This window comes from Oreochromis niloticus, linkage group LG22 (genome assembly GCF_001858045.2).
Source record: "Oreochromis niloticus isolate F11D_XX linkage group LG22, O_niloticus_UMD_NMBU, whole genome shotgun sequence".
Taxonomy (NCBI): domain Eukaryota; kingdom Metazoa; phylum Chordata; class Actinopteri; order Cichliformes; family Cichlidae; genus Oreochromis; species Oreochromis niloticus.
In genome coordinates, this window is record NC_031985.2 from 7,855,018 (window position 1) to 7,881,835 (window position 26,818).

The window sequence follows — 26,818 nt, forward strand, 5'->3', positions numbered from 1 at the left end:
TGTTTTTTAATACATTTACAGTCTAAACCCTCTATAATTCTGCTAAGTGTTGATCTAAAAAGAATGTACCCTCAGTACACGCACACATACTTAAATATACTAAGCTCTTTGCATTTGCAAGCATTCACATCAAACTCTTCAGCGTGCTTAGCGGATCTCTTTCAGACCTCAGGACAATTAACAGTTTTTTGTTGTTTGTTTTTCACACATATCACCATTCTTTCAGCCCAATTTTGTAACATCATCCACACAATAGTTTCCTCAGCATTTTGCATCCTTCCCTGAACTTCGTTGTCCCACACACACTTTTCTCTCAGACTTCGTCTGTTCACGCACTCTAAGTCATTCTACTTATTTATTATTTGGTACCAATCACACAGAATCACTCAAATCAAATACTGACAGCATTCACACAGTTAAAATCACTCAAAATATGCTTTCATACAAGTATTTTGGACATGCTGTTCATAATCAGAAAGAGCAAGTCAAAGAAAAACCATTGAAACCTCTAATCACTCTCACAGCACACACAAAAATGGAAACTAGTTCTTTATGCTTTTGGACTGGATTGAGTCGCTACAATCCTTTTAGACAGGGACTTTCAATCTGATCAGGTCCCCACAGGTAGCCTTTCCTCCACCCATTGTAATCTGGAAAAGTCACCTTATATTTGTCTGTCCGGAAATTTTTTACAGCGCTGTTATTCACTCTTCCAGGCCTGCTTAGAACAAAAATGAGAAAAAGAGAGCTGATTATTAGCTCATCAAAACACAAAACAAAATCACCTGACAGGATTTATAAGTGCACTGTTACCATTTTAAAGTGCCCAATTCTAGACATGTCCATGTTTAATAAAACTCCCTCTATTAAAATAAAAACAAAAAACAATAGAGGTAGTAGACAACACCCAGTAACTGCGTCTGTCCTTTTACAAGAGAAGAAAAATAAACCCATATCGGACAATTCTCCCCATCTTAGACAAAATCTGACCATAAATGTCCTTTTCTAAGTCATGTTCTTCTCTTCACACAACTCTTGGCCTCCAAGGCATAAACTTTGGACTTATAACCGTCATATAAGTCCACACAGCGCACCAAGCATGGAGAAAACTCAATCCCAGTGCTTCAAAATTCTCACACAAGATTCAAAAACTGTTTCTGTCATTTATCTGCCCAAGGACTTCATCAAATGGACCTCGCTTGGTCCAGTAATCTTCAGCACATGTATATCACTGCCGCCAGTGCTGATTTAAAAACAGTTTCTTGTCTCAATGCACCCAGTATTAACTTATCACATGGACTGCAGCCGATCCATCAATATCAACACAATTGTGTATCCCCATGTACACAACTTATTCTTCACTTGTATCACAGCACATCTAGTAATATTTTCACAATTACTTCAACATGGTAAACATTGATTTTCCTTTAAAATCAATTTACCATTAGAACTCAAGATCACAGCTGACTCGATTCTCTGAAATCCTGAGTCAGTTAAACACCTTGCTCAACTCAAGGTGTCCTTTTCTCGGACTTCCTCGTCCGAACTCACTCTTTTTACCCCGGCATCTCACCATTTGTGGCTTTCCTTTTTAGCCTGCTGCTTACTTGGCAGCCTCATCTGCTTTCTGGTTCCCTTGTGCCACCAATGTGGTTGCTTGAGAGTATCCTTTGCATTTTATGATACTGACCTCGTTTGGGTCATCCAGGACCTTTTCCAGTCCTCCCATTTCTTTCTTCTTTGAAATGTGAGCATTTGTTGCCGCTCTGAAGCCTGCTCTCTTCCATTGAGTGGGCTCCACGTGTGCTGCCCCAAATGCATAAGCTGAATCTGTGTATGTCTTCGCTCTCTTTTCTTTAGCCCGTCTCAGGGCCCTGCTCAGTGCAATTTCTTCTGCTCTCTGAGCTGACTGTTGCCCCTTCAAGTCTCCAGGTCTCTCCGACTTTTCTTCAGCTTCAGCTTTCTTGGTACAGTCATGTAGTTCTCCTGACTGCCTCGGCTAGTTGATTCTCCACTGTGTCATATGGTACATCATTCAGGAGCTCCAGTTCCTCTTTGTTTATAGACAGAGTCTGTATCTGTCCCTCTAGTTTCTTATTTTCCTGTTGCAAATCTTGCAAAGACTTTAGGATGCTCTTTACATCCTCTTTCATCCAACCGGATATTCCTCGGCACATGATCATCCATTTGCAACACTCACTGTGGTTCTCTTTCAATGTTTTCATCTCTGCACTGGTCTTCCTGTTCACTTACTGGCCCAGTGTGTCTTCATTCAGCTGCTTCAGTTTCTGTTTTCACTCTAGGGGTGAAACACAATAGTCAACCCAGCAATGTCAATACTGGATTCACCTGAAGTATGCACCAAGCCAAACACAATTATCAGCTCAACAATGTTAATCTTGCATTCACCTCATGAATGCACCAAACCAGCCACTTTTGGTGTAAACACGCACAAAGCTTGAAAATCACCCCCTCTGTTCTCTCAGTCCTTTAATTCAGCTGCACACAGCTGTTCACTGAGAAAGAGGAAGTCAGCTCAGGCAGTCAAAAGACTGAGCAAATATAAACTCTCTGCTGGTTTTAAAATCAATAAAAACAAAACGTCAAGATCCACTATCTTCAATTCAACATCCAGTATCTCAACACTGTATGTTGTCACAGAGATCACCCACTGTAATTCAATTTTCATAGACCCAAAAGTAAGCATATTATTTCCCTAATCACAAGTGAAACCGTGTTTCACCCAGTAATACGTAATCAAACTTTAAAGTGAAACCAAAACTCTTCTTTTTCGAAACTGAAAAGAGGAAGTAACCAGCACCCAATTCTAACTGCGTAGGCTGTTACTCAACAGCTCACACACACAGAGACAGACCCAGGGCAATTCTCCCTGGATCATTTATCAACATTCAAACCAACGCAGTCCGCACTGACTATTCTTCTGGACCTCAGCGGATCCACCAAACTTCAGACCACGCCGGATCTGTTAATATCAACAACGCTGTACACCCAGCTGATTCTACACTTCAGACCACGCCGGATCTGTTACTCCAGCACAATAAACACTGATTTTTTCCTTCAAAATCAGTTTACCAAGAGCCACAAAACCGTTTCTGACTCTATTTTCTGAAATTCTAAATCCTGTCTCATTCACTGCTGAAGTTCTAGTTCAATGAACGCATGTGTCGCAGTTTAAAATTAAAAGAGGAAGTTGTTCACACCCAACAGCTGCAATGAATGTGTGTGTGTGTGTCTATTCGAACACAAGCTTTCTCAAATCACACAAAATATAGCATCAAAAAGTCCTTTTCTGACTCCTATTGTCAGGCAATTCATCACCTGAAAATCATGGGATCCGACACTATTTCAAAACCTGGGTATCTGCCAGGCAGTGATACACGCAACATTCAGTGTCAAATCAGTCAACCTTGACGCCTGCACTGACTCAGAGTAGACTCAGAAATATTCACTCAATACTTCTCACAACCAGCAATGTTTCTTTACAGGACCACAGCAGATCCACTGACATTTATCAACATTAACTCAGTAATGTCAACATTTATTCTTCTCAACATTACTTTCTCAGAAAACCTATCAAACACTTGGCTTCCTGAAATTCTGCCTCACATGAGAAAACCTTGCACAACCCAAGGTTTGTTTGTCGGACCTCTATGTCCAAGATTACTTTCTCTATGAAACAATAACTTTATACCAACATGATCCTCTGATCATAACCAATTTTAATACTGATGGTCCCAAGTCATCAGCAGATGGTCAATCTGGAGTGACCGCAACCTTAGCGGGCTCTAAAGGACGTCTCCGATAGAGGGGGGGTCTCCACCCCTGAACTTTAAAGTTATTTCACCTTCAATCACCTTCAATATGTTAAGTTATTTCACCTTCAATATATTAACTTATTTCACCTTCAATATTCTAAAGACACCTTATTGTCTTTCTCACTTTTATCATAAGAACATCAAGCTTGACCTTTTCAACATCTTATGAAGCTTCAATTTCTCAACAATTACTCAAACAGACATCCATCAGTAATTTAGCTGAGTAAATTTAGAATATAATATTTCAATCAGCACATTTTGATTTAACAGGCTGTGCCTACCTTTTTTGTCAGGGCCCTGAACACTCAGCCGAACCACTGGGTCCCGTCTGCCTGTTTGACCACCTCTGGCCTCTGTTTTTCTCCACCAGAACCTCAGAACCGGGTCAATGGACTCAGATATCCGGGTCACGGCACCAAAACTGTCCCGATTCGAAATACTGAGATCCAAAACAAAATACCAAAGGCCCAGAAGGATGCAATCAAACGGAAGAGTTTATTGAATACACATGCGGGGAGGTACACTGCCAAACATCAGTTGTAGAACTCCGCCCAAAAATACACTTCAGATTGCTTTTATAACGTCAGGGTTGGTTAACGCCCCCTCATGCATTTACAAAGATTGTGATATGTCAGATACAGTAAATATTCATTTTCATAAGCTAAAATAGACATAGAAGTTCCTGTCTCTATCACATTTTCCATATAAGGCCACTCGCTGCATCCTCCAGATGGTCCTTGGGGATGGTAGTCATCTGGCCACCTCCTCTGTCACCTGTAATCGGGCAAACTCAAATGCGACAAGAAGCTGAATACATTCAGGCCTTCACTCAAGCCTGCTTCTTGATTATATGTATTATATGTGTTTTGTAGGCGTGCATGCATTGAACCTTCCATAGCTCCAAGTCACTTACTCCATGTTTCGCCGGGACATTCACGCCCAACGGAGCTTATATCCTTTTAATTAATTGACTGAGCCACAACTCATTAATAAGCACAGAATTGCAATGTGTATAACATGATTACAGTTGCGCCTGCAATGAGAGATTATTATGTGATTATGATAACACCTGTAATACAGACTTTAATGTAATGTCAGCAGCTTCAATAACTGCTTCAATGAAGTGATTATTATATGGTTTAATGCAATGATCATGACTTAATGCAAAGTTAATTAATGCAATGATAATGATAATAAGCATAAGTAGCAGTAAAATATTTCCCTTATTCCACAATGTTTACATCAGTGCTGTAACTGCAATAAGTTAATCAACCGATTCGCACTACAACCTGGTTTGCCTCTTATCTGTAGTTATTTATATTTAATTTAATAACTGTACAGTACTCTGTTTATAGTAACCATTGTCCTTAATGTAAATATGTAAGAAAAATTGTGTTTCTGTTCTGTGTCCTGTGTACTGTTTGTTTGTATATGTGTCTTTCTGGCTGCTGTTACAACCAAATTTCCCCTTGTGGGACAATTAAAGGATTATTCTATTCTATTCTATTCTATTCTATTCTATTCTATTCTATTCTAGAATCCTCCTCCTCGTCTGAAAATTGGCAGTCTGGATCATCAATAACATTGTCCTCGGCCTCTGAAAGATCCTCAGTCTCTGAAACATCTTCTTCTTCATCACTATCCTATATATTGAAAAGCAGTGATAAAGCTTCTTCAGCCATCAACCTTCTAGAGCTCATTTTTGATGTGTTGAAATGACATGAAAACAGTGACAAGAATAGGGGAGAGAAAGTTTCTCGCAAACACATCTGGTTTTGAATGTATATTCAGAGGCAGTCAAAACAAGATACATCAAAGAGAAATGTTTATTTTGAAACTGAACAACTTTTTACTTACATAAAAGTGTGCAGGTCAAAATGACCCGTAACATCATCTTTGTATAGAAACACTGCAGAGACATTCCAGGACACATCAAAGTGTCCATATTTTACACACCAGTTCATGACCCCAGATAAGGAAAAGTCATAAACTTTCATGAAGAAAAAGAAAGGATGACTAGTACTTTGGTCAACACAAAAACTGGAATGACTCAAATTGACCCATAACATAATAAGAAGGTTAAAAACTAAACTCAATATTTCCCGCTTTCAGATTTCTCACCTTTCTTCTTTTTGTAAGTTACAAATGCCACAGCTGTGATGATGGTGACAGTTAGAACAACCACTGCAGCACTGATGAAGGTCACAGCGTCAGTGGGCTTCTCTGTTTAACAACACATGGCACAATTTTATAATATTAAACAGAAAACTGTGCCGATACCAAGGACTGAGTGAGGAACGACCTGGTATGTGCGAAACAATAAATGACACAAAACCATTACTATTCAGTCATTACAGATTACTCAAACATTAGTTTGAGTAAACTTCTTGTGATGCATTATATTGCATGTGGTACTTCATTACTTAATCCAACCATTAAAACCCATTTTAACCCAAACATATACTGAACTTGTATAGACTTATGTTTATGTATCAGCAGTAACAGTAGGCATGAGAGTAAGAAAAGAATAAATGTTTAGTTAACAGCTTGAGAACATTATACTGCAGTTTCATAAACCCTGCAGGATCCTGTCTTACCCCAGTTGGTCCTGATCACTGTTTTGTGCAGTTTTGTTACGATGTCCTCGTTCACACCAGAGAGCTGAAACACACAGTCGTACCTCTGCCAGTCTTTAGGTGTCACTGATGAAAGTTTCAGATCAACACTCATCTGGAAGGTCCCATCATTGTTGGGGAGGATCTCTCCAGGATCCACACCTTCATGAAGCTCCTCTCCATCTTTCCTCCAAAACATCATACCTCTGTTGGGGAAGAAACCTGTAGCGTGGCAGCTGATCAGAAAGGGGGAAGACTTCTGGAGGAGAGACACTGAAGGTAGGACTGCAAAGAGATAGTAGTTAGAGGTAGCTGTTACATTCTTCATTTAAATTTATTTTATTCTAACTTTGAAGCAATAAACCCATATTAATTTGATTTTGTTACATCTCGATTAGAATCAAATAAAAACTTCATAGTTCATCAGTGCCTTGAGTTTTTAAAGAAGTATTTGCAGAAGAGCTTTCTGCAGACAATGGGTAGAATTACATTATCTGATAGAAATTTATCAGCATCCCATATCATTTTGGTGCTGACAGCATGTGGTTTTGCAGTGATCCATGTCATTGTCTGCAGGTCAAATGCTAGAAAATCTTCTCCATCATAACCGTACTGATTGAACCCATTAACCTCTCCAGTCTCATCATCCCATTCACAGCCATCCAACTTTTGCAAAATATGAACACCTGTAAAAAAAAGACAGTAACAGTAGCTGTAATAAACTAGTAAGATGCCACAACAGCTTATACCTGAAACTACACTTTTACCATAATTAAACAACGCAAATGCAAATATAAAGAAAGAAAATAAAAAAGATGTTTAAAACAAAACATTATAATATTTCAGCAGTAACAAGATTAACAAATCCGTACCTTCAGTTTGGTTTAAACGTTGCCTCAAACTCTCAATGGTAGCCTTCAAGAAGTGATGTCTATTAAGACATCGTAATGTATACCACTCCAGGTGCTGTGGATTATCCTCAAAGAATTTAATCCAGTCTTTCTTTGGTTTTGCTCCTCTTACTGTTGAAGTCACCTATCTGAACTTCATCAACAAATGCAACAGCAACAAACTCTGGGATGCTCTGAGCTCCTGGGCTTTCAGTGATGAAATACTTCAAGGAGTGTTTTACTGTAAAATTAGGAAGATTTTGAATTAGGAGGCATTCCTATTATATACTTTTTGTATAATTTAAGAGGGTTAAATATGAACTAGAAATTGTTTCAGATTCGGCGTTGTCTTTAAAAGTATTAGGGTGAAAAGACACTGAGAACCTACTCAATGATGAAGTACTTGTAGTCAAACTTAAATTTCTGCTAATAACTCTTCTGTAACTCTTTATTCCCACTACTCCAAACATACATTGCAGTACAAAGAAAATCATTCCACAGTCTAAAATCCACAGGTACAGCAAAAGTGCATTCACTGATAACATTAATGTCTCCAACGGAGACTTACTGTGACATTTCAGGGGTGCACACATCTTCCTTTCACCACCAGTCAACTTAACAATAGAACAGAATGTTTTTATTGTTATTGCACTAACATACAGCTGCTGTCATGATGAAACTCCAGTCAGTGGTGCAGAAGACAGTGTAAGATAAAAAGACAAAATAGAAGATACAAGTTTAAGTAATTTGCTTTCAGAATAAGTTCATTCTTACGAAGTGTAAATAAAGTGTAAAAATCAAAGTATGTTCAATATCAACAGGAGAATAAATTGTACTTAACTTAAGTTTTACAGCTCCTATTGAAAGTTCAGTTTTGTATATGTCACTTAGAGAAGCTAGCTGTGTGGGTATAATGTTCTGTACTGATTTAATAACGCTCTGTAGTGTTTTCCTATCAGCTGTTAAAACACTAGGATGGTGTTTTATGGAAATTGAAAGAATTCTTTGAACAACACATCTGTAAAAGCATAGCCACAGCTGCTGATCTAAAATCCCTTTTCTATATGCTTAAATATCTCCCTGTGCCTTTTTCATGAGTTAGGTGGTATTTGCCGTCCATGTCAGTTGTTGACACTCTGCAACACCAAATGAATAAAATCGTGACAGCTCAAAGTAAAACTAAAAAACCAGGTTTCTTGCAATTCAATTTGCTATAAGTCAAGAGGAATATTGTATAAAGAAATACTTGAAATGTGATCTTACCTGGAGATCCAACATGACAGCAGAGGAGTAATATGAGCACACACTTCATCTTTTTTTTTTTTCCATTTTCACGTTAACTAACACAACAAAAAGTAAAAGAGAAAAAACAACTGGGAGCGGTAACGTGACTTGTTCAAGTTCTATTTTCTGTTAGGCTGGGTTGAAATTATCTGAGTCATAAAAAATGAAACATTAAACAGACTATGCCCCTCCTACAGTCTCCCTGTTTTCCCCATGACATGCACACTGAATGCCATGGGAAAGCATAGAATAAACAAGACAGAACTAAAACTCTGGGTTTAGAGAGAATAATTTTTTATGTGAAAAACTTTGCAGTTCTAAAGGTATAGATTGCAAACTATCTCCTACACATGGTCAGCAATAGAACTCCTCTGACACATCTGCATGTGACATGTGAGGTCTACTCTAACCCTACTGCTGAAATAAATTTTACTTATAACATTTATTTCCATTTATTGCTTCTTGTTATTTTTATCTTATACTTTAGTGTCACCTGCTACTGGATGTAGGCAAATCATGATATGATATGATATGATATGATATCATATGACATGATATGATCAGTATTAAAAAAACAGATTTCTACCGGATTATTTGATCTTTTTAGTCAATGAACCCAAACCTTTCTATGCTTTGACCAATCGTTGAAACATTTGAGGCTTTGAGACAGCCAACATTTGATATTATTAAGATGACCAAAATGAGTGTCAATGCAGCTGGGACTAATAAACTGAAGTGAGATGTATAACTGCATGTCATTTATATGAGGTATAGTAAATTTTACTATGTTCTGGCTGAAACCAGTGGACCAGGGACTTGGAACTGAAACCACAGTTATAATGTTGAATTGAAGAACATGCCCGTGCTGTTTAACAGGTAAAATTGCGATTATAGTGAGTAGATTAGTTCCACCACGACTCCTACAGTTAAATGCTAAAATGTGTTTTTTTTTTTTAATTAAATATGGATTCTACTTCAAACCTCTGTTCAGATATATAATACTATAGATTTTTTTCCAAGTATTATTTATTTGTGGTTAGAACTGAGAACTGCTGTGGCAGAAGTCCAGAAACGGTAGAAACAAACTCTTATATCAGTGATATATTTTGCATGTTTTCTTTTATCACTAATCCGAACAGTGTCAAGCTGCTTTTACTTGCAGCTTCAGACAGTTTGTCTGATAGAAAGAATGTTATCATGTCATATAGCAGTTGTAATTTTATACGATTACTCATATAAAACTTTTCCTTCTGAGCTTAAACAAAAATATTTTCTACATGATATCAGTAATGTTCTAACATCAAATTATTTAATCAGTTTGTTTGTTTGTTTAAATACATGAGAAAAAACACAGTAAGGAAGTTATAGTGAGATCAAAACAACAGTTTTCCTTGTTTGAATTAGGATGTAGCCAAAGGTGGTCAAAGATCAGGGTCATGTGACCTGTCATTGTCAGATGCATAACTATCAATAAAGTTGAAACATTTACTTTTGCTTTGTAGAAGACTTGTGATACCACTGCATTGATACGGTGATTACGTACTGAAACAGAATAAAATCACAAATACATGAAACACGTACACATAGCAGCTAGATACAAATATATGACCATTCATTAATTTACAGTAAGTGCCGCAGCCTGTTCACAGTGATCATTACCTGTGCTTTATTTATTCATAGGTGTTTTTAGCATATTTCTTTGAACTATGGAATAAACTTCAGCAGCTGGAGGAAAGTCACACAGAGAGTGGAGTGAAGAACTCTTTGCAGGACAGTCAACTTTGTGGATTTAGTCTCTCAGACTGCTCAGAGCCATCGTCAGGAGCTGGAAGATAAAAAATACAGTTTACAAATATTTTATCCTTTTCAAGGAAATGATTTGTAGTGATTGTTGGTTTCTGTTTGAATGCATGACCCTGCTTCCCAGAGATCAGTGGCATTCAAGTGAGCAGAATATGTATCATGAAACTGAATGAATCTATAATTTATTTTCATGTAAATCCTGATTATTATATTTCTAATCAGACTCCACCTCTGACAAATTACAAACTAATAAAAGCAGATTTTAGGATGTAGAACATTTAGCTGAAACAAATAAGAATAAATCATATCAGTTGTCTTTTTTTTCTTGATTGCACAATTATTTTGTGTCCATTTCTTTTTTTTTTTCTTTATTATTTTCTTCTCACACCACCCTTTTTATGGCCTGTAATCATCTCACTGTGGCTGTGAGCCTTATGCAATTACTTTAGAACTTGTATGTTTGTATCCAAACTGATCTGGCAGTAAAACGTCGGAGATGAATTCAAAAACTAAACTCAATATTTCCCACATTCAGATTTCTCACCTTTCTTCTTTTTGTAAGTTACAAATGCCACAGCTGTGATGATGGTGACAGTTAGAACAACCACTGCAGCACTGATGAAGGTCACAGTGTCAGCTGGCTTTTCTGCTGAACAACACATGGCAGCATTTTATATTATTAAACAGAAAACTGTGCCGATACCAAGGAATGTGTGAGGAACGACCTGATATGAATGAAACAATAAATGACACAAAACCATTACTACTTAGTCAATACAGATTACTCAAATATTAGTTTTAGTAATCTTCTTGTGATGCATCATCTTGCATATGGTACTTAAGGGTTATGGTTAGTTAACTAAAAAATAAATGTTTAGTTAACAGCTTCATAACATCAAGCTGCAGTTTTATAAACCCTGCTGGATCCAGTCTTACCCCAGTTGGTCCTGATCATTGTTTTGTCCAGTTTGGTTACGATGTGTTCTTTCACAGCAGAGAGCTGAAACACACAGTCGTACCTCTGCCAGTCTTCAGGTGTGACTGATGAAACATTCAGATCAACACTCAACTGGAAGGTATCATCATTGTTGGGGAGGATCTCTCCAGGATCCACACCTTCATGAAGCTCCTCTCCATCTTTCCTCCAGAACATCACGGCTCTGTCAGGATAGAAACCTGTAGCGTGGCAGCTGACTGGAGAGGAGGGAGTCTTCTGGAGGAGAGACACTGAAGGAAGGACTGCAGAGAGATTGGCAGTTGTTACATTATTTATTTTCTTTCATTTTACCTTCAAAGCAAGAAACACACGAATTTTCTATTTTATTATGTTTTATTAGATTATATAATTCTACCTGTTGTCTGCAGAAATCTCCTCCCATATCGCAAATACTCCTTTAAAAACTCAGGGCACTGATCAACAAAAAAGTTTTTATTTTCTTCTACTCGACCTTTTTGAGCATCCCATTTTATTTTGGTGATGACAGCCTGTGGTTTTGCAGCGATCCATGTCAGTGTCTGCAGATCAAGTGCTAGAAAGTCTTCTCCATCATAACCGTACTGATTGAACCCATTAATCTCTCCAGTCTCATCATCCCATTCACAGCCATCCAACTTTTGCAAAATATGAACACCTGTAAAGAGAGACAGTAACAGTACCAGTGATTAAACCAGTAACATGTCAGCACACCTTATATCTGAAACTACATATTTATCAAAAATTATTAATACAAATGGAAATATAAATGCTTTTTTCAAAATATAAAAAATAAAACAATTTAAGACAAACCATTATAATATTTCAGCAGTAACAAGTGAAACAAATCAGTACCTTCAGTTTGGTTTAAACGTTGCCTCAAAGTCTCAATGGTAGCCTTCAAGAAGTGATGTCTATCCACAGATTTTAATCTATACCACTCCAGGTGCTGAGGATGATCCTCAAAGAATTTAATCCAGTCTTTCTTTGGTTTTGCTCCTCTTACACTGTTGAAGTCACCTATAGGAACTTCATCAACAAATGCAACAACCACATACTCTGGGATGCTCTGAGCTCCTGGGGTTTCAGTGAAGAAATACTTCAGGGAGTGTTTTACTGTAAAATTAGGAAGACTTTGAATTAGGAGGCATTCCTATTATATACTTTTTGTATAATTTAAGAGGGTTAAATATGAACTAGAAATTGTTTTAGATTTAGCATTGTCTTTAAAAGTTTTAGGGTAAAAATACACTTAGAATCTATTCAATGATGAAATACTTGTAGCCAAACTTAAATTTCTGCTAATAACTCTTCTGTAACTCTTTATTCCTACTACTCCAACCATACATTGCAGTACAAAGAAAATCATACCACATTCTAAAATCCACATCTATACCAAAAGTACATTCACATATAATATTAATATGTCTCCTACATAGACTGACTGTGACATTTCAGGGGTGCACACATCCAGTAGCGGTTTTAGATACGGGTGACACGGGCGGTTGCCCGGGGCGGCATTGTGGTTTGGGGCGGCATCACGGGCATCGGCAAAAAAAATAAAAAAATTGCTCGTACTCATGCTGCCCCGACACCATGCCAGCGCATATTGGGGATGGCATAGGCACCGATCGGTTTTCTATCGCCCATTTGCTGGGAGTAAGGTCGCCCTCCGTTTGCGAGGTGCGCCTGCTGCTTGCGGCACAGGGAGGAGAGGGCGGGGCGGCGGGGGATTCTTGTGATTCTTGTGTGTGTGTGTGGGGGGGGGGGGGGGGGCAGAGGGAGTGTTCGCCCAGGGCGCCAAACAGGCTAGGACCGCCACTGCACACATCTTCCTTTCACCATCAGTGACCTTAAGTGTCACGGCTGTGGCAGCAGTCATGTGGTGATTGTGAGTAAAGATGCAGACACAGGCTGTGATGTCTGTGAGCTTTTATTCCGAGAGGTAAAAACACAAACAAAAGCAGGGACAGAACTAAGAAAACCTAAACTGGGAAAAATCTAACAAACAAAACCCGAAACCATACTCACTGAATATCACGCAGGGAGAAACACATGTGGAGGAACACAGGGCATGATGAGCAGGGATGACACGGAGAAACACCAAGTAACACAGATGGACCGACAATGAGCAAAGGCAACCACACACTAAGGCTGTGTCCCAATTCAGGGTCTGCACGCATGAAGTACGCACGTTAAAGCCAAACGGACTTTAACATGTGTTTTGTAGCAGTGTATAAAACTGAGACTGTCACCTGTCTGTCTGTCCTGCACTCTCTCTCTGTTTCTTTCTCTCTGATTGTGGAATAAAAGTATGAACATGTATTTATAAGTTACACTTGTGTTTGAATCCTGCAGCTTATCACACATTTGATTCCCATGTGTGACAACTGCAAGTGTCCAGAGTGAGGACAGACTGAGGGACCCACTGCTGCACATCATCTGTGAGGCTTTGCACCCCTGATGATCCACCAGGACAAACTCAGCAGTGTGTGAGGAAGAGGAGGAGGAAGAGCCAGCAGCAGCTGACAGATGGAGAGAATAGACAGACTGTTCCCTGTTTGTGAACGACTGCTAGGAAAGTTTAACATAACTAATTGTCTGTCCTGAATCAGTCTTATTAGGTAATGTTCAAATAATGTCATCATCCCAGTGTTTTCAGTGTGGGAGAAAGTACTCAGAGCCTTCAAGTTACACACTATGAAAGGCAGCAACAAGTTTAATATTCAGAAATCTTAAGTATGTATCAGCAGCAGAATGGAGCTAAAAATAAATGTTTGTTTCAGTTCTATGAAGCTTTGAGTATTTTGGATTAGTAGTACTGCTGTGTTTGTTGGATCATATTGCTGTAATTGTTTATATGCTTTATATATTCTGAGGTAAGTTGATCTATAGTGTTACATCATATTCTATAAGGATGTTATGTGTTTGTATACTTTCTGCCCAGTTTGACCCATTTAGCAGAAGTCAGCCTGTTTAAGGCTCTGATATCTATTCTGTATGACTTAAAGCAGTTATGACATGGTCTGATTTTCTCACCCAATAAAGGAATATTTAATATATCAGTCTGATCTTCATTCTATCAGAAACAGTTATCACAGCTCGTACATTTTCTTTTTACACATATATGTAATCATTGAGCCAAATGTAATAATGCCAACATATTGAAAGAACAATATTTGTCTCTTATATATAATACATCTATATATACACTGTCAGAGATACTTGTCTTTGAGTGAAGATTTAAGGTGATTGGAAATATAAATAACTGCAACTTGAATCTTTGACCCAGAGTTCAAGCTCACTGCTGTAATATATATATGTATATATATATATATATATATATATATATATATATCATAATAATCTGACAATACTATAATATTGGCCATATTATATTAACATTACCACAGTGAGATGATTTTAGTCTCATGAACAACATTAGTTAATTGTTATTTACTAACTAATCTTAAAATGACTGTTCAGTACAGAAATGAAGCCCAACAATCATGTTTTACAGTCCTGTGGTCTCAGCCTCAGATACTCAACTGATCAAAGTGATGTCATGACAAAAATGAATGACCAACAAAACATTCTTTCTCCTTCATTTCTGTCAAACAATGCTGTGTGTAACGTTTCTCGCGGTTAGTATCATGGTTGCTAGGCAATCTGAGCAGCACGACGAAGGCTAGACCGTCCCATTTCACAAGCTTCTCACTTCCGCACTTCTCGTACTTATAGTATGCACCGTACGTAGTACGTGTAGTGCGCGTACTTCAAGCATGCAGACCCTGAATTGGGACACAGCCTAAGTATACACACACAAGGTAACGAGGAAATGGTACACAGGAGGAAGACACAGCTGAACCTAATTAGACTAGACCTGGAAGAAGCAAACCAGAAAGCATGAACCTAGAACCAGAAACACTAGACAGCACACGGAGAATCAAAACCCTAACTCTTGCCCAGAATACAAAATCAGAATAAAGTATAACATAAGATCATAAACACAAAACACTGGGTCAACTGACCCAGGACCATTAGGAAAAGAACAGAATGCTTTTATTGTTATTGCACTAACATGCAGCTGCTGTCATAATGAAACTCCTGTCAGTGTCAGATAAAAAGAAAAAGTAGAAGATACAAGATCAAGTAATTTGCTGGTAGAATAAGTTTATCCTTATGAAGTGTAAATAAATCAAAGTATCCTCAATACTTAATTTTTACAGCTCCTATTGAAAGTTCAGTTCTGTATATGTCAGTTAGAGGAGCCAGCTGTGTGGGTATAATGTTCTGTACTGATTTAAAAACACTCTGTCGTGCGTTCCTGTTAGCTACAGTGCTGTTAAAAACACCAGAATGTCACAAGAGAGGATTCTTTGACAAAACATCTGTAAAAGCCAGTATAGCCACTGCTGCTGATCTAAAATCCCTCTTTTATATATGCTTAAATATCTCCCTGTGCATTTTACCAGTTAGGTGGTTTAGCCGTCCATGTCAGTTGTTGACACTCTCAAACAAAAAAGAAATAAAATGGTGACAGCTCATAGTAACACTAAAAGTCTCTTGCAACTCGATTTGCTAAATGTTAAGAGAAATATTGTATAAAGAAAAACTTGAAATATGATCTTACCCAGAGATACAGCATGGCAGCAGAGGAGTAATATGAGCACACACTTCATCTTTTTTTTCCATTTTCACGTTCACTAACACAAGAAAAACAACAGACAAAAAACAACTGAGAGTGTAACGTGACTTGTTCAAGTTCTATTTTCTGTTAGGCTGGGCCAAAGTTGTCTGAGTCAGAAAAAAATTAAATATTAAACAGACTGTGTGCCTCCTACAGTCTCCCTGTTTTTCCCATGGCATGCACACAGGATGCCATGGGAAAGCATAGAACAAACAAGACAGAGCTGAAACTCTGGTTTTAGAGAGATTTATTTTTAATGAATGCTACTTCTGCTGCTTCAGTTGAGTTGCAAAAGTCAGCTAGGTTAATAAGAAAAAGAAAAAAACCCGGTGACCATTACCAGACAAGAGTGTAACAGCTCTGTCAGTTATAGGTCACATGACACCATAAAAACAAGCTTTAGCTTTCTGAGAAGCTTAATGTTTTTAAGTAGTAAAAACAACTGCACTCAAAAAGAATGTGTGTGATTTTGTGATTTGCATGTTAAATGCCAGCATTTGTTTTACACTGTTCCACATAAACAAACTCTGTCCAGATATGTAAATGCAGATATTAGAGACAGGAGACATGATCATTTCCAGGTTGATAGTTAGAATCATGAGTGCAGCTCTGATGTCAGCATGCTTCTCTCTTTAACAAAGAATGAGAGGAACAAATGAGAAAGCACCTGGTAGTTGATGCATGTGATATCTGTCATTACAATCACACATAACCATTAACCACACAACTATTAATACTCAATTAATACATTAGTTATTCTTCTTGTGCACGCTGAAGTATTGATATATAAAAACTCTACATGGCTTGAATTTACGTATATACAGTTACATATGTTATGATTTAATGTTGTCAGTGTTTTGTTTTATGTCATGTTTAAGGATTTTGTTCTCGGTTGTATCTCACGTTTAGTTTAGTTCAGGGTCCATGTGTCATTCTGTCTCTCAGTGTCAGGTCTGCGTCTTGGTGTAGTGTTCTCGTTTCCTGTTTTATTGTGAAGGTCTGCGTCTCATGTGAGTGTGTTCAGTTTTACCTCTGTCTCGTCTTGTTGATTATTCCCAGCTGTGTTCCCCACCTGTGTGTAATCTCCCCGTGTTTCTCTGTGTGTATTTAAGTCGCGTCTTCTGTCTTTGTGGTGGTGGGTCTGTCTGTGTATCCACTATGTTCCACTCGTGTGTCTGGTGTTAGTATCTTAGTTTTGTAAATAGTCTTGTCAAGTAGCAATTGTGTATTTTGTTCACCTTGTACATATTCTTCACTGCAGCAGCCTAGTAGGCGTGAGAAGCCATTTTTGTTGATTAAGTTTTCTCCTGTTTTTCATGTAGAAAGTTAGGTAAGTGGATTGTCTTTTGGTTGGTTTTTATTTTGTGTAGGAAAGCACAGGGACCAGTAGGGAGTTTTGTTTGTTATTTTTGGCATTGCTCACTGCTGAAGCAAATAAATGGCCGCTTAGCACTTTTAGAAGATATTGTTGTTTGTGTACTTACTTGGGTGGTGTGTGAGTGGGCCAACTTCTTGTTGCGTTCATACATGCCTAGACAAAGAACGTAACACATATTTATGTAAATGTTTTCATTTATATAAAACATGAATTAAAAACTGGTAATAGGAGGTGGTTAATTTGTGTATGACTGAGTAACATTAGCAACTTATAGCCAATAGCCTGTGAGTAAATTCAAACAGAATTTCTGTTATTATTGTGGCTGTCTGCTCTTACCACAGCATCAGTGGTGGTAAGATTTCTCCACAAAGACCCTCATAGATGCAATATGTGCATCCCGCCTCTTTCTATCTCTGCAAAGCTCGCTGTTTTACTGCTTTTCTTCACTTAAGGTTAAAGTGGGGTAGTTTAATGGACAGTCAGAATAAAGGTGGAGAAGAAAGGGAGAGGAAAAAAATGAAGCTAAATGCTTAAAAATAAGTTGGTGTCATGGAGCAGGTCAGTCAGGAACAGCTGCAAAAACACCGTCTGCTTGTGTTGATATAGTTTCTTTGGCTTCATGTTTGGATATAAAGAGCAATTTGAAGCTTTCAGCTCAGTCTCTATCTGATAAAAAAAAAAAAAATCTGGAGTGATTGTGTTTGGCCCTAAGCACATCTAGACACAAAAGTTTAATTATTTGTCATTAGAATCTGGATAACTTTCATCCCAGACAGACATAGTGGACACATTTCAGCTGCAGGGGCGAAAACCTTCAAGTGCTGCTGATAGCTGTGATTTTTAAACATTTAAATCACTAAAGATCAAAATCTGGAAATTTTTCCATAACTAATCTTTAGTGATGGCCAAATGAAGCTTTCTGAAGCATTGAAGCTTGTATTGAAAAACGGTTCATTACTCGAAGCTTTTCAACACAGTTCTCTCTGGTGACATCTGGTGGCCAAAAATATGAAGAGCAGCTTGAATCCACAAAATAAAACCAACTGCTTCATAATGATTGCTCACTCTACAGAGTGGAATTCTGTCTGATATTGTGTTGCTTTAAACGTGTATTCTTTGGGGTGACAAAAACGTTGTTTATTTCTTTAATAAATAATTTTGATCAGTAAACATTCCTTGTTTAAATATGCACCATGAAGTGGTCTTTCTTTGCTTGTGATTTCTTGATGTTGGTAAATACAATAATTGAAAAATACCACTTTACATAGAATATACATATAATAATGTACAACACATTATGGAGTATGCTTCTGCTGTGAGGTCCCGCCTCCATGTACTTATGCAGTTAATCGCTAGACGGGTATTTTATAAATAATATTACATTAGGGAAATTTTCCTATACATATTTTCGACCTGGGGGTAGAATTGATTGGGAACTGGAAAGGGAAAATGCTTATGAACCTATGGGCAGAAATCTGTGCCATCAGAAACTGAATATGAATAAGTTAAATTTGAATTTGAATTGCTCGGATTGAATCTGAATTGTAACTTGAATAAAAGCTTTTGAAAACTGAATTTGAATTAGTCTAATTTGAAATTGAATTTATGGTTTGAAAATGATCATCACTAAATTGAAATTGAATTTTATATTTTGAAAATGAATTGATTTGCTTTGAAACTGCATTTTATCCTTTAAAAATTCAGCTCTCGAATAATTTCAGTTTCACTTCTCACCATTCAATTTCAGTTCCAAAATTCAGTTTTTTGGGACTTACATCCTACTTCGAATTGGAACAGTACTTGGTCTCCGACTGATGACGTATCACGAGTACACGAGAACGCAAGTACGCACAAGTACGCATATTGATAAACGCCCAGTGTGATGATTTTTTTGACACACGCACCGGAGCGTCAGCTTCAAGCGGGCCATCACAAGGATAATTCAAGTTCAACTTTTTAATTCGTTAGAGACCTTCAACTGGGAGTCTCTTTTTTGATATAATTTTTTAAGAATTCAAATTGTATTTATAACATAAATACAATGTAATTTTCTCTGTAGTAAATCATGGATTTCATAAGCAACATACTATAGTTGTTTATAAAAGCATAACGGCAAAAAATAAATAAATAAAACAATATAGAGTGTTATCTTCATTTTAGATGTCAAAAAAAGTATTTGCAGCTCCCAGTGTTTTCTTTTCTGTGGAAACCAGGTCTAAATGGCTCTTTGGGTGTTCAAGGTTGCTGACTCTTAGACTCAGGGGCAGCGGTACTTACAATACCTATAGCAGAAATACTTGCAAATACTAAGGGCAATGGTTGTTGGTTTGAATGATGCAATAGCTGTGCTTAGGATGTTGTGATATTACACAGCAATACTAATCTGTAGGTGTTATAGAATGAATAAATCCACAGACAGGTTTTTTTAAAGGTTTTATTTACAAAGCCTTTTATTCAACCAGGTCAGGATAACAAAGACAGGAAACAGTCAAAAATTTAGATTACATTTCTCCTCAACCAAGTATTTACAAATATGGCACAAAATATCAGACCAATTAAATCTAGGTCATCACCGTGTGTCATACAGAAAGCATGTTGCTGTTTTTGTGGAGCATAGGCACTCCTTGGTGTGTAGCAAGCAGTGAGGAGACGGCAAAGCATGGACAAAGAAGCTGTATCAAAGCACTTATCATCATATCTCGTTTTTGCATTGCACAGAAGTCCGTCACACCTATTGCTCGGTCACCCTAGAGTTGGCCAATGGCTGGAGGTGGAAGTCCGAGCAATGCTCAATCAGCAATGCTCAATCAGCACTCCTCCCTCACCACTGAAGCAACAAAGCAAAGGTGAGACTTTCCTCTACAAGTTCTTTGTTACAGAGCGCTTTACTTCTTTGTCAGTAAACAGGTGTATGCAAAATGTTTTCCATCATCTGACTAGCTGGACACAGGAAAACATAATTGGATGGGTAATAGATGTAAAACCCTGGGTAAACAGACTCTGAGAATTTGGTTTGAAAGGTGTACAGATGAACAAGTTTGTCACTATTAGAGGAAGCATCGTAGAAGGACAAAGTGCCTGCAGGCCAATCCAGATACACACCAACTCTGCGTAATCTAGTAAGAGAAAAGACCATCATGACCTTATTGTCATGGTATGCTACAAGCGTTTTATAAAATATGTCTACAAAAGGCATGAAGGATTTCATTTTAGACACAATTTTGTAAAGTGCGTCTCTCAAAGGAACAAAGGATTCACTTTTATCCACACCAAAATACCAGGATATCTTGTTACATCCAAGCTCTAAATCATCCATTCTTCCCTTCCTTCCGATTTCTTTGTATGCAACAGCTATGCGAACATCACTCGGCATATAACCAGCACTCCACTCTACTTCCCAATAGTGGCGACCAGTCAGCGGTTGCTTGCACAGAACCTGTGTATGTCTATCGAATCTCTCTGGGTGATCTGGATAGGTTTGCCACTTCCCACATGTTGCCTTCTTGTTGTCTTCAGATAGAGTGAGGTAGTTATTTGCAGTGTCTGGGTCCAGAGTGAGATGACAGTAATCTGAATGAAAGGGAAAAACACAAAAAAAAAACAAACACAATTTTCAGGAGTCATCTACATAATCATCCACTTCAGTCAAGTAACTTCTAACATTTAAAAAAAACAAAAAAAAAAAAACACTATATTTGGTTTCTGTTGATAATTAAAACAATGCCTTTAGATATTTGATGATTTTGAAAACTAGCAATCTAGAAAGCAAATACTTACTCCAAAGAAAATGACTTCGCTTTTTTATAGTTCTGGGATCCCGAATCTTGGGCTTTGAAAAATGATCAGTAATCATTCTGCCATCCTTGTACTGATAAATGGTGGCTCCTTTGTAATTCTGGTGTTGTATAGCTGCTACAAGGAAACAGAGCTGGGTGCTGTTCTTGTATGCTCTGTAAAGATCCAAGAAAATGGCTGCTACTTCTTTCATATGATCCAAGGTATCGTCTAAATAATACCATGGGTCTTCACTGGCCATTGCATCAAGGTTGAGGTCAGCATTTTTCAAACCAGTGAAAACAAAGCAAAATGCATGATTTACACCTGTGGCAAGTACTGCTCTATCTAATTCTGACTTATTTTGAACAATCTTTATTCCCTCCATCATCCCTATAAAGGACCTGATGATGTTGATTTCTCTCTCTCTATAGTCAAGGCACTTGCTAAGATTTCCAAGACCGAATGGTGACTTGTCTAGGTCATCAAAAACGTCATTCAGTGAGCTCTCATCAACTCTACCTTCACGAACGGAGGGAAGCACTCTTTTCAGAGTTCGTTGGAAGTCAGATATTTTATCACTACACAACTTCTGAAAGTTTTGTAGGTACTTTTTAATTTGTGGGAAATGCTTCACCACCACCTCATCCAGAGACTCATTGCATCTCTCTTTCATCTCCTTTAGAGCTTCCAGAGTATCTTCAATCTTCCTTAGTGAGTCAACGCTGATGTCTTTCACCAGCTCTGCGCCTCCATATCCTAATGTCTTCAGTGGCGTCAGCCAGACTTTTATAGGAACAGCATTTTCACCCTTTTCCTTCAGGATCTTTGGCAGTTCTGCAATGGTCTTCATTGCTTCTTCAAATGTTGTAGGGTTGCTGTCCAGAATGAAGTCTCCAAAGAATTTACAGGAGAATTTCTTGCTCAGGTCTTTTTCTTCTTTAGTCAGCTCGATTTTAAGTTTCCCATCAACATGGATCTTCTTTATTAAAGCATCCATGCTTCCCTGGATATCCTTAACTTGGCTACTGTCTAACTTCTCACTATCAAATGCAAACAAGGCATTGGCCCCATAAAGGATACCAGTGACTATATGTGTAGCTGAGATACTTTCTATAATTTGTCTCTGCGGTTCATTTATGGTGCCAATTATAGATGCTGATAATTTTTTGAGGCTGGTGGTAGCTTGGTACTGAATAGTCACTCTGCTCTGATTCTTGAATGTCTTTTTATCTGTCAGATATTTGCCAGATCCTCCAACTTCTACACATCCACTAAGAAAACTGGCCTTCAAAGAAGGTTCTAAACCCAACAAGGAACATCTGGATTCAATGGAGTCGCAAGCAGAAGTTTCAAACGTGCTGCTTCTTTGAGGTCTCTCAACTGTGTGCTCTTGTAGAGTGCGATCATCCCACAAGGTCAAACCTAAAGAAATGGCAAAATGTTAGTTATCTTATGAAGGTTTTGGTAAAGTCAGGAAATAATGTGCAGCTCATGATTTTATGAGCCATTATTATCATCATTATGTTACAAGATCATAACTGTATTTTATGTGTGACTATTATTTCCTCCCTGCTTAAGAGCAGTATTGCTTATTCTAATTTGTATTTTCCCAAGCTGACTTGAACTTCCCATTGAGTTCAGGCCAGCTTCATGTTTTGCAAGCAACCTATTTGATCTTTGGGGAAAACATCTAGTCTTTCATTGATTTTAGCATCTTTAGCTTATAATAGATAAGTGCTTTAAGACAAATATTGTAATTTGGCACTTAACCTAACATTGTGTCTATAAATAAACATCAGTGACACCTGATTTTGTTTTGCTAAGATTTAGTGATAATTTATTTTTTTCCAGCCAGTTTGTAAATTCTTAATTCATGATTTACATCATCAATATTAATAATACTATTATTATTATTCATCCATTTGCCTCCGCTTATCCTTTTCAGGGTCGCGCAGGGGGGGGGGATGCTGGAGCCTATCCCAGCTGTCATAGAGCAAGAGGCAGGGCACACCCCTGTACAGGTCGCCAGTCTGTCGCAGGGCCAACACACAGGGACAGACAACCATTCGCAATCACATTCACACCTATGGGCAATTTGGATTAATCAATTAACCTATCCCCACAAGCTGCATGTCTTTGGACTGTGGGAGGAAGCCGGAGTACCCGGAGAGAACCCACGCAAACTCCACATAGAAAGACCTCGGCCTGATGGTGGAATTGAACTCAAGACAAAACAGAAAAGCTTGGTTTTTTTTACTTTCTACTATTGAAATTCCATTTTTTTTACGAATAGAGTTAAAAAGCAAACAACAACAATACAAAAAAGTACCCAGTTTGAAAAATTCAATGCAAAATTTTATTTTTATTTTTTGTAATTTTACACCTTTATTTCTACAATTTAGGTACAGAGAGTTTTACTGACAGATTTCTTTCTTTGTTACAGCAGCTTTTTTCTTTATCATGCAGAAAACCATTTAAATATGTAACTTCTTTACACTGACAGAAAGGGAAGTTTTACGAGCCTGGCCTGCTTAAGATCAAAGTGTGCCGTATGTGTCCCACCATGTAATGTTTGACAGCCCTGGTGTAAAGGATGGAAATATAGCTATCAAGACAACTTGCGAAACACCTGCTTATTCAGTTTACAGAGAATAGTAAACCTCAGGGCAGCACATTAAGACAATCTACGGTCCCAAAGACTGTCTTACAGCTCACTCTATGATTTAAAACTTGCCTGACCCTCTGCAGGTACAAAAGAAAAAACAGAAAGAAAAACAAAAGAGATGCTGTTAGAGTTTTTCATTTTTTGGATGGAAACTGATGTAGCACGTTGCGGAGCGTCATTTACCTGGCAGGAAACATTGCGGCTCAAACGCTCAAAAGTTTGGTCATACTTTACGAGAACGGATGACAACAGGGCAACTTGCAAAGTAGATATTTCATGTAAGGGAGGAAACACTACGAGTATGAAAAAGCATTTGCTCACAAAACACGCGATAACCTTAAATGAATGTTGTGTTTTTAATTTAATTTAAAAAAATGAGAATCTATAAGAGAATCGATAAAGAATCGAATCGTTAAACAGAATCGAAAATGGAATCGTGAAAATCTTATCAATACCCATCCCTAGACAAAACTACAGGCCTTCCTGCAGGTGATTTCCTTTAAGGAAAATACACAATAGAATACTCACACCTTCTTTCATTTTCCCTAATTCGGCTTATAGTTTAACATTATAATATGTTAAACTATAAGGTGGCATCAGAAAAGAAATGTACTTAATTTAACACAACTTCCTAAATCATACATTGGAAACTTCTGTGTAGTTTCAATCTAAGTTTTCTTCTATCATCATTTCACCTTTCAGACTCTCATCTCATGTGATCCTCCACATCTCTTCTTCATCATTGTCACTTAGAGAGCCTTATGAAATCCTCCCCCTTCTTCATCAGCTCTGCCACCAGTATGTAAACTCCAGGGGATCCTGTTCTGCTTTCTATCATTGTAGGGAATCTGTTCTTCTATGTTTTTTTTTTCATTAGAGTCTAATTGAGTAATTGCTTATTCCTCAAATTCTTTTTTCTCCTTAAGTCATACTCTGTTCTTTCTCAGTGTTTTCTCCCTATTGAACTGCAATTAATAATTATGTTGCAAAACTTAGATTTTCATCTCTTCCTTTTCTTTTTCCACCACAGACAACATACCTCAGCAAATAAACCTCAGCAAGTGACAGCTATGCAGACAACACCATCAGTTTTAAAATGTGTACAGTCATATTTAGAAAATTATAGACTTCATTTTTGTTTTGTTTTAGTGGTTCTTCGCCCCTCCGACAGCCAAACCCATCTGTTCTCTGATTGGATTGTTACATTTGTGATTGACATGACATTGACCAATCAGATGAAAGGAAGAAAAATAGGGTCAAAATTCGTACTTGTAACTTGCAGGTGTTTTTTTGGATAAGTCCACACAAATCTTTTTTACACACACACAAATTCTTTTCACACATACAAATCCTGATTTATAAGTACAAAATATTTATGACCACATTTTGAGCCCATACAGGGTCAGTGTAAAATACAATCCTAGCTGTGTGAACAAAGCCTGGCTCCTTTAATCCTGCATGACAAACCTCAGGATGCAGGTTATTATTACTCTTTCCTGCTGGCACACCTGTCACACCTGAGAGTCAGCTAGAAACCTACAGTGACGTGGACATCATGCAAAGACTGCCAGACTCTGTAATACTGTAAATGATCAGTGACTCAGGTTAACAGCAAACTTTAAACAGTCCCTCTGTGTCTCTGTTTGTGCTGAACATCTGGAATCAGATTGAGTCAGGCTGCATTGACTGTGGGACTTTTCTGTGTTAAAAGTAGGTTGAAGACGGCTCAGAAACATTTGAAGATTAAAATTTAGCATTATGGCTGCTGGTGGTGTGTAAAGCCTCTACTCAGCTGTATTCTTGTTACTAATTTATGTTTGTTGTTGTTTAACACAGATTTCAGAAGAGCAAAGATGAGCACTGTTGCTTAATCCTTAATAGTTTAACTGGATTGGAAATCAAAAAATCCAGCTTCTTCTTCCACAGAAGTTTCATTTGTCAGTGTGGGACTGCTGAGTCACCTGAAGAACTCATTTCATTCATTCTCCACATGATGTTCATTTACAGAAATGTTTCACAGGAACTGATTCCTCCCAAAGGGTGAACTAGTGTGTTTCCATGGATTATCTCTGTATGAATGTACTTCTTAAATGAAGGCAAGTGTTTCTCCTGTCTTGTTCCTCAGGTACAGTATGTGATATTAGGGGAGGCGGTCATCACTGGGGGAAGAAAAGAAACAGACGTACTTCCAAGAGGGAGCTGCAGTGAGGACACAGCCTGGTCACTGAGGTCAGAAATTGAAACAGCTCAGGTTTATATTCTAGGGATTATATTCTAAATGTATTTATAAAGAAACCTTTAAATAATATTTGAAATAATAGTCATAATTATGATTATTATTAGAAATATCAAACATTTAAGTAGATTTTCTGTCACGCATATTGTGTTAGCCCTGCGAACTGACAGCCTGTCTTTGTCCTGTATCAGCTGGGATAGGCTTCATCCTGAATTGGATACATGAATTGTATTGAATTGTATTCCAATTATGTAATCTGATCATTTACAAACTCAAGGTATCTAATCAAAATGTTAGTAATAATTATAATGCTGTAAAGCACCTGTTCATTTTTTATTACAATTAGTTTCACATAAACGATGTGCCGGGAGTCCGCTGTTGGGTTTTGGACGAAATGCATTCTGGGATATATAGCTGTCCCAAGTCCACACCGATGCATGCTCGATAAAACGGGCGGATCGAGAACACATCCGGGACTTTTTCGCGTTCTCGGCTTGATGCGTACTTCGAATTGGAACAGTACTTGGTCTCCAACTGATGACGTATCACGAGTACACAAGAACGCAAGTACGCACAAGTACGCATATTGATAAACGCCCAGTGTGTTTCCACTCAGTCAGTGTCAGATCATCTGTTAACCTCACCACAGTTTTCATAGGTTTACTCCATTG

General features: G+C 37.8%; 2 protein-coding genes, 1 long non-coding RNA gene and 1 pseudogene across 4 annotated transcripts; all 4 read right to left on the reverse strand.

The window, feature by feature from the left end:
• Positions 1-2,024: 2,024 nt before the first annotated feature.
• On the reverse strand, positions 2,025-4,349 carry LOC109196550 (uncharacterized). The gene is made up of 3 exons (XR_002057994.2): positions 3,900-4,349; positions 2,410-3,865; positions 2,025-2,299 (listed from the first exon to the last, which is right to left on the reverse strand). It is a non-coding gene; the product is annotated as an uncharacterized LOC109196550 (long non-coding RNA).
• A 2,208-nt stretch (positions 4,350-6,557) lies between these two features.
• LOC100700144 (major histocompatibility complex class I-related gene protein-like) lies at positions 6,558-8,656 on the reverse strand (annotated as a pseudogene).
• A 1,259-nt stretch (positions 8,657-9,915) lies between these two features.
• Positions 9,916-16,201, reverse strand: LOC100700419 (major histocompatibility complex class I-related gene protein-like). 2 transcript variants are annotated; one of them, XM_019350711.2, is made up of 6 exons: positions 16,035-16,201; positions 12,257-12,517; positions 11,781-12,059; positions 11,365-11,667; positions 10,973-11,074; positions 9,916-10,450 (listed from the first exon to the last, which is right to left on the reverse strand). In XM_019350711.2, the coding sequence occupies exons 1-6, from the start codon at positions 16,081-16,083 to the stop codon at positions 10,401-10,403; spliced, it is 1,044 nt and encodes a 347-aa protein (XP_019206256.1). In that variant the 5' UTR covers positions 16,084-16,201; the 3' UTR covers positions 9,916-10,400. The 2 variants fall into 2 exon arrangements, with proteins under 2 accessions (XP_019206256.1, XP_019206255.1); XM_019350710.2 differs by having other exon boundaries at positions 10,973-11,077.
• Positions 16,202-19,895: 3,694 nt separating this feature from the next.
• Positions 19,896-24,370, reverse strand: LOC100700688 (stonustoxin subunit beta-like). The gene is made up of 3 exons (XM_003458009.5): positions 24,367-24,370; positions 21,247-22,668; positions 19,896-21,039 (listed from the first exon to the last, which is right to left on the reverse strand). The coding sequence occupies exons 1-3, from the start codon at positions 24,368-24,370 to the stop codon at positions 20,366-20,368; spliced, it is 2,100 nt and encodes a 699-aa protein (XP_003458057.1). The 3' UTR covers positions 19,896-20,365.
• Between the last annotated feature and the right edge of the window lie 2,448 nt (positions 24,371-26,818).

Excerpts from the sequence above, each read along its gene's own strand:
- LOC100700688 (XM_003458009.5), bottom strand. Across the intron at positions 21,040-21,246 it reads GCGAAGTCATTTTCTTTGGA|ATTACTGTCATCTCACTCTG; the intron begins GTAAGTATTTGC and ends CCTTTCATTCAG.
- LOC100700419 (XM_019350710.2), bottom strand. The coding sequence starts at position 16,083 with ATGAAGTGTGTGCTCATATTACTCCTCTGCTGCCATGCTGTATCTCTG. Across the intron at positions 12,518-16,034 it reads CTGCCATGCTGTATCTCTGG|TAAAACACTCCCTGAAGTAT; the intron begins GTAAGATCATAT and ends CTAATTTTACAG. Across the intron at positions 11,668-11,780 it reads GAGATTTCTGCAGACAACAG|TCCTTCCTTCAGTGTCTCTC; the intron begins GTAGAATTATAT and ends ATCTCTCTGCAG.